This window comes from Myotis brandtii, unplaced genomic scaffold (assembly GCF_000412655.1).
Source record: "Myotis brandtii unplaced genomic scaffold, ASM41265v1 scaffold702, whole genome shotgun sequence".
Classification (NCBI taxonomy): Eukaryota; Metazoa; Chordata; class Mammalia; order Chiroptera; family Vespertilionidae; genus Myotis; species Myotis brandtii.
This window is the reverse complement of record NW_005370755.1, coordinates 723,901-739,465: the sequence shown is the minus strand read 5'-3', so window position 1 is coordinate 739,465 and position 15,565 is coordinate 723,901. Positions and strand designations below refer to the sequence as shown.

Sequence of the window (15,565 nt, the reverse complement as noted above, 5' to 3'; positions counted from 1 at the left end):
TCTCTCTCTCTCTCTCTCTCTCTCTCTCTCCCTTCCACTCTGAAATTAATAAAAATATATTAAAAAATAAAAATAAGATCTCCATGCCTTGAATTATATTCAACTCTCAAGTATAAAAAATACCTCAAAAAACAAAATCCATTATTTTACTGTAGGCACATACATGACTTTAATAAAATACAACTCATATTTCAAATGAGATTTTAACTTGTGATCTTGCCCTTCCACTCTGAAATTAATAAAAATATATTAAAAAATAAAAATAAGATCTCCATGCCTTGAATTATATTCAACTCTCAAGTATAAAGAATGCCTCATAAAACAAAATCCATTATTTTACTGTAGGCACATACATGACTTTAATAAAATACAACTCATATTTCAAATGAGATTTTAACTCTTTGTGATCTTGTTATCAAGGCAATTGTTTACAACACAGTGTGGAAATGGGTGCATTATTAATACTGAAAAATAGACTTAAGTGACTCATTTTTATCTAAATGACTACATAAATATACTGATAAACAATCTTTAATATTTTAACACAGGCATTTATTTGTATCTTTTCAGTCTATTCGAGAAGTCACAGGCTACGTGTTAGTGGCTCTTAACCAGTTTCGTTACCTGCCTCTGGAGAATTTACGCATTATTCGTGGGACAAAACTGTATGAGGATCGATATGCCTTGGCAATATTTTTAAACTACAGAAAAGATGGCAACTTTGGGCTTCAAGAACTTGGATTGAAGAACTTGACAGGTAAGGAAAATATATAAAATAATAAATATACTCTCATCAATATAACGTTATAGACACACACCTGTGTATGTGCGGTTCCTACAGTGTGTGTTGCATTGAGGAACACTATAAAGCATTTAATATCTACTACTTATTCATTTTATGAGAAAGCATTCCCTATGATTCCCTTGTTTTATGTACAGATATTGTGAGTGCAGTCTGAGGGCTACCTTAATACTGTTATCTCAGCTGAGCAGAAGTACACTGTTCAGGAAGTGCTCAGTGACTGAAAACTGAGATAGGAAGCAGGTTTAAGAATGCTGTTTGGGGGTCTCAGGTGAATGGCCAGCCATATCATCAAAGCTGCAGCAAAGCACCTCTCTCGTTAAAGCTCAGTAAATACACAAGCCATTGTATCTAGTATTTTATATAATTCCATATTTTTGGAAAACATATCTAGATTATTAATTCAGTGTTGATTTCTTATTTAGTAACTCGCTAAATGCCCCTGTGATTCTTTCTCAGAGTGCTTTAATTTCATATCATCAGTGCTTTCCCCCCTAATCAAGGAGATAGTCTGCTATCAACCTAATGTTATCATCTTGCTACACTTTGTAGGAATTTGTTTTTAAACTGATCTTTGCAATCCCACTGGTATCTTCTCAGTTCAGACACTTCATAGTTCACACAGTTCATAGTTCGTAAAGGCTGTGGTGGAAGGCATTTTGTGGCAGGGTTCCTAATCATAAATTTTGCCATGTGTGCCTGTAATCAAAATGTGCTAATTAGTAATTAATTATCATCCCACAGTGGGATAAAGAAGTCTAAGCTATTAATTTAATCTAAATTAATATCTGTATATTTTGCATCAAAATATATAGTGCCTTTCTATGTATTTGAGTTCATTCACTGTTAATGTTTCTTGATATTGACAAACAAAAAACTTTAGAAATATTACTTTAAAATATTAAGAAATATATAAGCTTATTATTAACAGGATATTTAAATTATTAGTTTATTTTATTTCTAGTGAATGTAAAATATATCATTTTAAGTTAGAAGTAGCTTCATAGTTAGCCAGACATGAAAGCTAAAATTGGAATATTTTGGGTGAAGAAAGGAATACTGATTGTTATTGACTTTGGAAATGATTGCATAATGGAATTGAATGCATAATGATAAATGCAAAATTTTTGGAACTTATAGATTACTTCATCAACATTTTTATTTTTATTTTGTTTCAAAGATAGTTATCTTACAAAAAAGCAAGTTTTTTGTTTTGTTTTTTTACTAAATTACTACTTGCATGGAAATAATGATAGGAGGAAAATCTTGGAAATGGAACGGATAGAGAACATTGAATGATTGAAATTAGGACTCTAAAAATAATATGGTTCAGTTAAAAGTTGCATAGGAAGCATTGTGTTTTCTTCACAACTACTCTATGATTAAATCAAAGAAGAAATGAATAATGGTTTTGAAATTTTTATAATTCTTGAATTATATTATTATTTTATACTATGTGATATTTATAGACTTTTTTCATACATAGGTACAAATTTAATACATGAATATGTACATTTTTTCTCACCATACTTTACATTAAATATTTGAATTTGTATTTTATGAATTATAAGGATATCTATTTGAGTATGTGAAATTTGGGATCTAAAAATATATAATTTATGTTTTTCAAAAGTTGGCTAAATACTCTCCTTTTTTAAAACCAACATATTTATGTACTAGTGCCTTTATTTAATATTTTATAAATATTCTAATTGGTTAACTGCATGTTAGGTCATCCTGATTAGATTATTTTTGAGATGTGGACAAAAACACATTTTAAAAAAAGTGAAATGCTAAAATATTTTGGGGAGGCCTCAATAAAAAAGTAAAAAATGTATTAAGTTTAGTGAATTCTGGTCAACTAGAAATAAAATAAAATGCTTAGTCCAGGAGATGCATCTGAATGATGTTGCATTCGAAGAATGTAACTTCTGACCATCACATTTGAATGTCTGTCTTCAAATATGCATAAGCTATTAATGAAAGTAGTACAAGTAACACAGTACCTTTTAAAGTTTAAGTTTCTCAACCACCTTCACATTATTCAGTAATGTTCAAATAAATAACCTGATATTGAAATGGACAGGCCATTTGTATTTGACTCAGTGTATTTTTAAAAAGTATGGATGTGGAATGAGAAAATCCTCTATTCAAAAGTGAGAGCCCTACTTACAGTCTGCCTCCCTCTTCTTCTTTAAAATTGAAAAGAAAATTCCATCTCATGATGTTGTTTTAGGCGTTCACGAAATAAGACAGGGAACTTGTCAACCATGCTCCTTTCACATAGAGGATGCTTAGGGAACCTTAGTTTTCCTTCTCTGTATTGTTTTGCTTTTAGCTTTTTAGCTTTCCTTTGTGTCAGCACACTGATGAAACAACCATACATGTTCTGCATATTCAAATCCTTCCTGTTGCTTCATTGAGGTTTTGAAAGGTGACTTGTTTAGACAAAAAGTTGCTCCGAATTTAATAGCCTCTTCTGATACCACTTTGAAACTGCTTTAAGTATAAGATCATTTCTCTGGAAGTGAAAAGCCTGAGGCTTTATCAATTAATTAATTAATTAATTAATTTTTTTGTCTACTCTCTGTACCACTGCTGTCTTCGGTACTCCCCAGTACTGCTCTCCTGTTGTTCAGTGGCTCGGGCCAAGAACCTGTTACCCCAGCCCTTCATTTCAAATCTCCATCATCATGTTTCATCTTTCATTGGCCCTGACATTTGTCTTGACCTAAACAAGAGACATATTCATTCTGAGTTCTTTTTCTGACATTAGAGTTGCTAAGCGTTCTTCAGTTGCTCTGTGTAAGGTCTGACTAATGTTTGAGTGGGTTTAACTAGCCTAGTTCAGATTGCTGTCAGATACAATGTTTGACAAAGGTACTGCTAATATTTACATGAAGAGAGCTATGCAGCACATTCTGAAATCTGAAGAAAATAATTGATTCCAGGAATACTCCTAACTTAAGGATAAATTACTTGGAAAAATTATTTGATCAAAACGAACATATTGAAAATCCTCTGAGTCAGATGGAATCCATGAAGAGTGGTACATTCTTATGAAGGTGTCAATTTTAAGATCAGGTCTACAATTTTTAAAAATATGATATTCTAATCAATGTTTTTAAAGAACATTGTTTGCTTGTCATCCCAAATGATGTATAGTGACTAAAGAAAGAAAACCATAAGCAATGTGTTTTTGTGTACAGGTAAAAACAGAAACATATATTTGAAAGGAAATGTTATCAATATGGGATCAGATAGAGTGACCATTTCAGCAAATTTCTAGGATGTGTTCTTAGATTTAGAGAACCACCATGTTGTCCCTAAGATACACTAAGATCTGTATGTGCCCTTTCCTAAGAGAGAGAGCATATTAAGGTAAAAATACTCCATTATGAAAGCTCATTTGTGGAGAATGCATGCTTGTTTGCTTATGACATTCAGAAAATGGAAGAGAGTCTTTGCTCTGCAGGGTCCCAAATGCAATAATAGAAACTGATTAGATATCACCATGAATCTATGATTTCATTCTGAGCAAAACAGTAAAAATATCAGAATATCTGCTTCCTCACATGTAGAGCAGGGCATTAGCTTCGTTTGGCCTGCAGACACCAACAATGATGGAAGGAGACTTGACGTGGGGTTGTGAACACATAACACAGATGATGTGTGTGAAGTTGTGCTCCTGAAACCTGTATAATTTTGTTAACCAGTGTCACCCCAATAAATTTAGTAAAAATAGGGAAAAAAGAGTTGGCAAACTTTCTGCATCCATTTCCAGTCACCAAGCAATGCTGGGGCCAGAGTCATTAGCTCTTTGCACATTTTCTGAATTGCTAGAATCAAACCAGAACTCTGGAGGCAGTGTGAGTCATGTTTGGGAATAGCATGAATTTTTATTTTAGGTTGGAATAATGAATGTATGCAATCTTTGATAAGTCTACAATGCAATTTAAAATATATGTAAATGTATCATCTAGTAAACTCTCTGTCTTAGATAAGAAGTGAGGTTTCATGTTGCTGTCTTCCAATGTTTATTGAAGGCACAATTATTATAATTCTTATATTGTTATAGATTTATACACTTTAAAAAATGCTTTCATGTTCCTTTTTAAAACATTTTCCCACGCACAGTCCAAGAATGCTGACTGGGAAAGAATTTTTATTGTTATTTTGCATATAAGGACACCAGACCCAAGGTCGTGTGGCTAATAGGGCTAACTTGTGTGAAATCTAGATAAGTTCCCATCTCTTCATATTGTGCAATTCATAACAATGCTTGGGTCAATTTCTCAGGATAAGACCACAGTCAGTGAAATAATAAATTTCTTTTAAACATAACATTCCAAAATTAGGCAGAAGAACTTAAGGTTATATTTTAGAAAGAACTTTGACTTTAATTGTGGCATGATACTTGAATACATCATGGGTATATGTACGGAAAATGGCAGTAAGTTGACAAAAATACATACATACACAAAATGGTAATATTGTAAACACTAGATTTGATTTAAAAGATCAATTAACTCACTTTATAACCACTGCCATTCAACAGTGGCTTTCTAAAATGAAGGTTTACTATACTCTTAGCCACTAACTGACAAATATTTATTAATAGTTAGTTTTAATGGGAAATGTTTAGGATTCTTTGAAATATGATGCCAGTTCAAATATTTATTGGCTTTGTTTTGTTCTACTTGTATATTCAAGACACACTTGAGATATGAGCCCTTCCAAATTATATCTACATATCTGTCTCCTCCCAGTAAATATTAAATTTCTCACAAATATTTACCCACCAGACACTGTGTGAACACATTGGAAAGTACTTTCCCCACTACTATTATTATTACTTAAGAGTCAGGTGCCGCCATTTTCATGGTTTACCTTCTAAAGCACTACTGCCCAACAGAACTTTCTGTGATGATGGAGACAGTCTCAGCTGCACACTTGAGTAGCCAGTAGCCAAGATGTAGCTGCTTAAAACCTGAGATATGGGTAGTGAGATGAAGGGCATTAAATTTTAATTTTATCTAATGTTAAGTCAGTTAAATTTAAATAGCCTCGTGTGCTAGTGGTGATCATGTTATTGCAGCACTGGACACTGTGTCTTACCAAACCCCATCAGGAGGTGAGGGTTTCATTACCAAGCATGGCTGATCAGAGCACAGGCTCTGGGATCCAGACTCCCTCTGTTCACATTCTCTTCTGAGGCAAGCAATTCACCTTTCTAAGCCTCCGGATTCTCATCTTCAAAGGAGTATAATGAGAATCCACAGTTGGTAAGGTGGTTGTGAAAGTGGAATTATAAATTTTACATACAGCATTAAATGTAGCTCCTGCAATAAATGTTATGCCTTATTTGAGAAAAAGTCTGCTTTTGGTAAAAGGTAATAGAAACAGTCTATTTTTATAATAATTGAAAGCATGTTAGGGTGATGTAATTAAATTATAAAATATGAAATGTGTCATTTATGATTTAGGATCTAACCACATTTTATATTTGAGTCAGCTGGATTCTGGAGGCCAGGTATTGCTTCTTAAAGTGCTTTAAGCTGCTAGATGTTATGACTTAGGTTTTCTTGTTTGTCAGAAATGTGACTTTTTAAAAATGAGATTTTTTTTACTCTCACATTCAGTTTTCACAATATAAGTATATAGTTATAAATAGTTCCCATATTTCATTTCTTAATGACTTAATAGAGACAAGTAAGGACTAGGAGATTATAATTATTTTATTACAGAGAAACTGTATTGAAAAGTGTTGAGAATTATTTCTGGCATAGTTATTGCCCATATCTTTAGGATTCCCAAGTCCATATTCAAAGTTTATTATCATAGTATAACATTTATTTAACAACAAATAAAGCACAAAAGAAACTCCTCCATAAAATATTTTCTGAAATAGATATCTACCATATATCATTAAATCTAAATATAGTAATATGTAAAGAAAATAGAGGTACAACAAACCTCATTACTTTCCTAGAATTATAGCAAGATAACTGCTATTATAATGGTGAAACTGTTCACTGTAGAAGTATATAAAACAAGTTGCAATAGAAGTGGCCAATATTTCATAAATAATGAATTGAATTTTCCACTTATCTATATCTATCAGGCAATAGATAAATGAGAATTTGCATGGCTCAACACCTTTTGATGTAATAAACATTACTAGCCAGGAAATTTGAATTATTGTGTGGTTGTTTTTTCCTGAGTTATAGCTGATTAATTGACACTACTGGTAAAAGAGATGAAACTATTGTTCAAAGGAGAAAAGGCATTTACACTAGAAAGTTTCTTAAATTTTGCCCTCTTAGTGATACATGTGAGCTAGAATATCAGAGAGAAAAGAGGATCTTTTCACTTGTAATTTCTTAACCCATGTAATACCAGTCTACCCAGAAACTCAATACATGGCTCTTCTATGTTGCTCTATGGTATTTCCCATAATATTTCCCTCTTCCCGCCCTTAATACTTTATGACCCATTCTGTGCAATACATTTTATGCCTCCTAGCTACAATTGTATTGTAAGCTAAGTCAAATTGTTTTCAATCATGATAATCATAACAATTTTCAAAAGTATCTGTAGGGAAAAGTAAGAAAGATGGTGATCCACAGCCTCTCTTCCTTCTAAGATAATTCAATTTACTCAATCTCATTTGCTCTGTGATACAAATTAGGAGTTTGATTTTATAGTATCAGTAATATTGAGAAAAGCTAATTTCAGAAAGTTCAGTTTTTATTTTCTATCCACTATGAAATAAAAGGCCTCAAGCTTTAATTAAAGGTTTTTAGTGACATATAATGAGCATATTCTGTAAACTATTAACAAAGTAAATAATATTTTTAATTGTATTGTTCCCCCAATTCTCTAAACTTTCTACTTTAATATTTAGCAGGGTGGCTCTATATTATGTATAATTCTACATCTGCTGATATTCCATCGAGAATCCTATTATAAATTCTGCTAGTTTTTTAACAATATATATTTATTGATTTCAGAGAGGAAGGGAGAAGGAGAGAGAGAAAGAAACATCAATGATGAGAGAGAATCATTGATTGGCTGCCTCCTGCAGGGCCCCCACTGGGGACTGAGCCAGCAACCCGGGCATGTGCCCTGACCGCCAATCCAACCATGACTTCCTGGTTCATAAGTCTAGGCTCAAGCACTTAGCCACTGTACCCAGACTGCTAGTCTTTAAACTGTTCATATTACCAGAATTTTATTAGTTGTTGGACCTTAGTTTGTTTTTTTAACGTATTAATTCTTGACACTATTATAGTTGTCCCCGTTCCCCCCCTTTGCCTGCCTCCATCCAGCTCCCATCTTCCCTGCCCTCTGGCCATCACCACACTATTGTCTATGTCTATGCGTCATACATATATGCTCTTTGGCTAATCCTTTCACCTTCTTTCATCCAGTTCCCATCTCCCCTTCTCCTGGGACATGACCCAATTGTAATCCAAATGCATCATTTATCTACAAAGCACTGAAATGTGACACGAGCTTTATAGTATCATTCAAAGAATACCATTTAGCATGTATTGCAAGGCAAATATAGAGAAGATAATGAAGGCAGTACTTGCCACATGTACAGATATATATTTTCTATAGTATAGGCAGAAAAATGAAATGAAGCAGAGAAGCAGCCCACGTCATTGCTATCACTTTTCACATAGTGAATATGAGACTGAATTTCACACATATGCATTACATTGTCATTTCATGTAGTTAGAAATTGCATGTCATAATGATAAATCTTTGCAATTAAAATTGCATCATGCTTCAAATGCAGGCCTGTGGTGCTCAGGGAAAATGGGTAAATCAACAATTAGTGTCTTGGCTCAAGTGCCTCTTAAAAATTAAGAAAAATCCTACTATCTTTTGTGTAACATGAATACATCAGAGATCACCTCCTTTGTGACTTTAGTGAGGATTAGCTGCATAATTTAGGTAGCTATTGAATTATTTTATGTATTTCATATGTATTACTAGGTCAGTGACTTCTCATGTTACATTTGGTTGATTACTAAATATAAAATATTAAATAATATTTAAAACTCAGTAGTACTTATTGAATCATTTTATGTCAATATGGTGCCTGATTTATATTTAAATTAGTGAGAGATTTAATGTAGCTTTTTACTTCATTTATATTTTAGTCCATTAAAATGTGACTTAGAGATATTCAGTATCAGAGAAGATTTTGAAACATTTTCCTTCTGCATCACAAGATCTTACATTTAAAAGAAGAAATAAACAATAATATATAAAACTCAAATTAATAGAAGTTAAAGCTGCAAACTACATAACTAAAATTTGCATGTACAGATAAACATAAAATGTTGTTCCACAGATGGTTTCTCTTTGAAAAATATTTCTCATTATAATTGCAAAAGACTACTTAAACCAAGTAGTTTGTAAAGTAGAAAAAGTCCTTTGAAATAAATGCAATAAAATTAGTAAGGTGTAAAGGACAGTTGAAAATCCACAAGTGTCTATAACCTTTGTACATATAACTAAGAGCCAACAGTGATTGTTGCCATTTATAGTTCTCTGATTGTCACTTTATTCATGAAAAATAAAAGTAAAACAGTCACAGAGAATTAAATAGCTTTTATTGTGTGAAAGATATATTTTATGACTTGGGCATAAAGTCAGGGATAGCTTGGGGGAGGAGAAAATGATCAAAATCGAGCTCAGAGGTAAAATGTGTGAAAGATTCTTGACATAGAAATATAAATTTTGCCTTAGAATGTTGATTTATAACCCACAGTTCAAAACCAGCTTATTTGTTCTAGATGAAAAAAGTATGTTTCTAGATTAGAAAGCATACTCTATTCTAATCTCAGCAGCATGAAATAGAAAGAACCTGAGTTTTGAAACCTGATCAATTTGAAAGTTTATACTAGCACTGCAACTTACAAGGGAAATGTCAAAACCATTAAAGTGCCATGTCTCAGTTTTCTCACCCGGAAATGAGAATTGAAAGAAAGATGTCTGCACCCGCCCAGTGTGGCTCAGTGGTTGAGTGTCAACCTCTGAACCACAAGGACAGGGTTCCATTCCTGGTCATGGCACATGCCCAGATTGAGAGCTCTATTGCCACTAGGGGGTATGCAGGAAGCAGCCAATTAATCATTCGCTCCCTCTCCCTTCCTCTCTGAAATCAATTAAAATATATATTTTTTAAAAAGATGTATACATCTTAGTGCTTAATTTCTTTTTTTTAGGACAACTGAGTACATGATATTAACCCTTTGAAATAATACTAAATTTATTATGATACTAAATGTTTGCTCTCTGAACTCTTGGGAACTTAAGTTCAAGCCTTTAATTAAAAATGCAACTCCATGTGGATAGGAACCTCCATTAGGGTTTAATTGTTCAGTTACCACAATAATAATATCCACACGTGTGTGCATTTATTTTCCTGGTGCGATTGGGGAACCTCAGGGGAAAAGCACACCACTGGATGGCATTTAGAGAGAAAGCAAAGAGGAACGTAAACTGAGCGACAAAAACATTTTAGTTGGTTTTAAATACCGAGTTTAAGCCAAATTTTCCCAGTGGTGCCAAGCAAATCCTACCCATTGTTTCTCATTTCTTAGTTTCTTAGTTCCTCTCCAGTATTCAATGCCCCTGCTGAGTAAAGCTACCAATTCAGCTGAGAATTCATTTCCCCAGAGATTACTTTTATACAGTATCTGAAACTCATTAATCATTGCTTCCTTTTAAATCCTCATTACACAGGAAAGAATGCGATTTGAATGCCTAGGTACTTTATACCTGGTTCTAAATAAGCAGAAACAATACAAAGTCTATTTTCAGGCCTGCTCACCTGCTGAATGTACAAAAAGGATATTTTGATGACTTATTTTAAACTAGAGGCCTGGTGCACAACATTCATGCACTGGGGGGGGGGGGGGGGGTGGGCGTCCCTCAGCCTGGCCTGAGCCATTTTGAGTCTGGGAGCCCTTGGGGGATTCCAACTGAAATCCTTAGTGCTGCTCCATCAGCCTGGCTTGTGGCTGAGTGGTGCTCCCCCTGTGGGAGTGCACTGACCATCAGGGGGCATTCCTCCTGGTGGTTATTGTGCATCATAGTGACCAGTCTTTGCACCGTTCAGTCAATTTGCATATTACCCTTTTATTATATAGGACTAGAGGCTCAATGCATGGAATTCCTGCAAGAGTAGGCCTTCCTTTCCCTGGCTGCCGGCACTGGCTTCCCTCTGGCGCCTGGGACCGGGGCTTCCCTCCAGCTGCCAGCAGGTACCCGGGACTCGGGCTTCCCTCACAGCTGTGGCTTCGTCTGTAAGGTCATTAGGAAGGATGTCTGGTCTAATTAGCATATTACACTTTTATTATTATAGATAGCTAAATCTATTTGGAAAAAAAATCTTCTGAGGCATTTAGAAATGATTAACACATTATTTGTTTCTCAACTTGAACTTCTAAGAAAGGGCAGGGCACTGCTGCTCGTGTTTTGGTAGCTACTTGCTACAGCATGGCTGGGTCTGTCAGTGTGTGGAAGGAAGGTGAACCATGTGCTGTCAAAACAGTGGAGACTCGAGGCACCTACAGAGTCAGCTTGGTTTCCAGACTCTGGAACTGCCTGAAGCTTCAGGGTTGATTCTAAAATTAGCTGCTTTACTCCGAAGATAAAGACTCAGAGAACAAATTTTGGTGGCGTTTCTCACATGTTCATAGACTTACTTCATATTTGAATATATTATCTTACCCTGTAATATGGTAATCAAAAGCTTAGATTATACAGAACCACTATAGAGTACTAATATAATTTTTAAAATGTGTGTGCGCAACAAAAAGGCTTTTGTAATGTAAGCAAATAATTACCATGGCTTTATTGTTTGCATGGCATAAAAGCATATTTAACAACTATTTCTATATCTTTGTTTAAACTTTTTAAATAATGACACTGAAGAGAAAAATTGTAGTAAATAAAACATTACTATTTATGTTAGATTATAGAATCATTTTTTATGAAATAATTGTAATAATAAATCCATACTGGTGAACAGATTATTTGTATTTCAAAGTTTTAAAAAAGTACAGACACATACCTAGAACTAAGCAAAAGACATATAAGAAGACCAAAGAGAGATATAGAGAAAACGGGCTTTTACATAGATAATAGGAAAAGAGGTTATACGTGGGTGTGTATATAGAAATATAATATACATATATGTATATATACACACATACGCAGAGATATAATATATATACACATGCATATATGATATCTCTTCATGGAAATGTAAGATGCATATGTGTATATATACACACATACCTAGATGTATGCATATGTTGATGTGTTTATATAGTTTCTAACCATGATGCATAGCTATGCAAATTGTTGTTGACACATATCTGAGAATCAGCATAACCAACTAGTTATAAGCCTACTTTTCTAATCACGTGTAAAATGATATGGGCTTCCGAGGACTCCTTTTCCTATAACATTATTTTTACAGAAAGCAGTATGGGAAATGAGTAATCCATATGTGTCTATATCTATCCACATGGCACCGAAACCTTTGGAGTGTCAGGGGAAATGTGCCCTTGGGCTGAAAAGAATGTACAAAGGCATCCCATGGGGAGAACATGCTGGAGGGGTTTTATTTGATGTTGTCAGACTGCTCTAGGGTATGTCTTGCAAGAACCCTTTTGGTTTTCTTTTTTATGTTTTAAAACGCATGGGTTTCTTTTGAAACATACAGCCAAGAGAAAGAGTAAATTACAAATGAACTGTGTGTTCATTCTCTTTCTCTCTCTCTCTCTCTTTCTCTCTCTCTTTCTCTCACACACACACACACACACGCACAGAGAGACACATTCCCAAGATAAGCATCCAACCTGTATAGGTGTCTCTGCAGAGATAGCTGCCACAGTTAACAGTCGGGATTTGTGAAATAGCATTCCAAGAACTTGAGGTCACAAACAGTATTAACTGAGGACAGAATCAAGAAAGATGGCAATGAAGGGAATACCTATTACAGGCACCTAAGTTTTCTTTCTGTTTGTTTATTGGTTTGTATATTGATTTATTTAAAACTATTTGCTTTACACTTTTCTCCCACTAAAGGGGGCATTGGAAAACATTTTTTAATGTACTCTTAACCTAAATGATCACAGGTTGAAACCAGGCTTCTAGTCACCTTAAACTTACACATAGGACATTGTTTAGGAAGCTTTAAATTAGAAGAAAGTGTCTTAGTAAATGGTTTTATTTATATACCATATAAAGCTAATTTTTATTGTAAAAACATGACCCAAAATTCAAAATTTTTATGTGTTTCAAGTAGTTACATTTTTGCAAAACAAACATAAGTTTGGTGATATACTATTATCATTTTTTTATCCTGCTTTACTTTAATCTCTTACATTAAAGCTAGACCATTATGGGAAGCTTAAAATAACTTTATTTATACTCAGCATAAGACTGAGCTTACACAGAATGAATGTATCTTCAAGGCTTGATGGTCAGAGGCATGTTCTTTTCCTCCCAGGAAGAAAGCATGCTTCTAAACTTCTGTTTGCACACAAAGGATTTTTTCAGAAGAGTTTATGTTGCTCTGTGGTTTAGAAGTCAGAGCTCTCTTACCAGGGGTAGCCCCCGGGCTGGCATTTGATAACAGTGAACTAACAGGTGCCATCCTCCCATTTTTCACATTGCTGGCTTCTCCACAGGACAATGGTAGTTTTGTTCCCTGGAGTGGGTGGTGGTGGGGTTGGCTCTGCTGAGAACAAGCCCAGTCTTGATGAAAGGTTGCAATTATTATTCTTAGGAAAAAGTCAAAAATATAATTCTACATACAGATGAAATTCAAGACGTGACATTTGACAAGACCTTTTCACTCCCACAAAGGTCTCACTGAGATTGAACAAATCATCAGGGCCTGCCTCTGTCCTTAGGGAACAGTTCTTGCTGCTACAGGGATCCTGTGAATACCTAGGTGTTAAATGGTGTTGTTTTGGGGCAGAACTATTCCTGAATTTCAGAAGGAGAGAAAATGCTTAAATATTCCCTTCTCTCTCTGAGTGTCTTTGAATTAGATGATAGGTAGTTATCAGAGATTTACTACCATATGCATCATAAAAGAAGATTGAACTACTTTAACAGAAAATATTACATAGTAAATATTAAAAATAGTAATACTGCTAGAAAATGCATATTTACTGTGTAAATACTTATGAATGCACAATGAAATACTGTTGTATTTTGCCAACAGTTATGCTGGTTAAATAGTATTTATACTCCTTGTAAGTATAATATTCTAGTGATGAAAGGGACTAACTCCCGTAATTTACAAATTAGTAACCAGTCAACCAACCAATAAAATGAGACATAGAGAGGGAAAATGACTTTCCAGAAGACACTGAGCTAACTAGTGTCATGTGTAGAACCTGCTTATTTTGAACTTGGTGTAGTAGTTTTATTTTTCTCATTCTACGTTGGTGTTTCCCAGAATCTAAAGCCTATATGGTCATCGTGCTCTTTTGCTTAAAGGGCTTCTGTTAGTGTGGAGCCTGATAATTATCTCTATTTATTTGAAGACCTCACTATTTAAATAAATGAATCATTCTTATTATTTCAGAAACCAGAAGTAAAAACAAATGTCCTTTCCATTGCTTTGATCATGGTATTATAGCTTGATGTACCAAAAGGTTTAGAGCCTACGTCTTCTAATTAATGAAAAAATATATATTTATAGATAGATAGGTAGATAGTATAGATATATCCATATCCTTGCCAACACTTTTTTATTGATGTATTGATGATAGTCATTCTGACAGGTGTGAGGTGATTTCTCATTGTAGTTTAAAAACATTAATTTAATGATATATATTTGAATTATTAGGATTATTTAAGATCATGATAGGGGTAAAAGCCAAGAGCTTATCATATACAAAGCAATGTAATGTTCAATGAAGCAAAAATTGTTTTCTAGTCTGTATGTCAGTGATTTGAAATTCAAACTCTAGTATTTTTCTCTGTAAATATTTATGCTTTGTGAAAATGGGTCTTATTTTATAGGTACTTAGTTTTAGCTGATACAGTATTTTAAACAATGTCCAGCAGCTAATGGTAGAACTTAATGAAGAATTGAGTAGTTATCTAATACATAGCAAGATGGAGAAAGAAACAAGGTGTGTGTATGTGTGTATGTAGTTGTATGTCCTGCTGACTATACAGCCATGATATTGGTCTTGTCAAGGCAGGCACTTGTGCGGCCTTCAGCCATTCCTCGTCATAGCTGACTGACTTTTAACTGCCTCCCTTTAGCAATCCTTTGTCTTTCTCTCCACAATAGATCACAGTTTTCTTTGGCCTTTGCCTTCTCAGCTGGCTGTGAAGCTTGAAATTCCTTAGTGCTGCATTTCAATTTTATCGAGTTCTACTTCACTGAGGGGAGGAGGGGAGTTTAAGGTTAAATGCAGAATATTGCAAGGTCACTTCCTCCAATTAAAAATAAGTTTAGTATGTTCTACACTCAAAAGAGTGCAAAAGGAAAAGTGAAAAAGATGTATGAATAGAAATGCCTTCCTACTTCACCCTTCTCTATTTCTTAGGGTATGTATAAAGATTATACATATTACTAAAATAAAAAATATAAGCTCATATAATACTAAATATCACTATGGACTTATATACAATATACATAATTTTAAGAAGCAGCCTTATTTTGATCCCAATGTGGTCTTATTTCATCTTTCAAAAATGATA

The 15,565-nt window shown here is 34.1% G+C and overlaps 1 protein-coding gene across 5 annotated transcripts in view; it reads left to right on the top strand.

The window, feature by feature from the left end:
- ERBB4 (erb-b2 receptor tyrosine kinase 4) overlaps positions 1-15,565 on the top strand; it is a 916,002-nt gene that overhangs the window by 503,738 nt on the left and 396,699 nt on the right. For all 5 annotated transcript variants that reach the window (XM_005882279.2, XM_005882277.2, XM_005882280.2 and 2 more), the window contains exon 3: positions 571-757. In XM_005882279.2, coding sequence (XP_005882341.1) covers positions 571-757 — 187 coding nt within the window. The remainder of the gene's footprint in view (positions 1-570; positions 758-15,565) is intronic.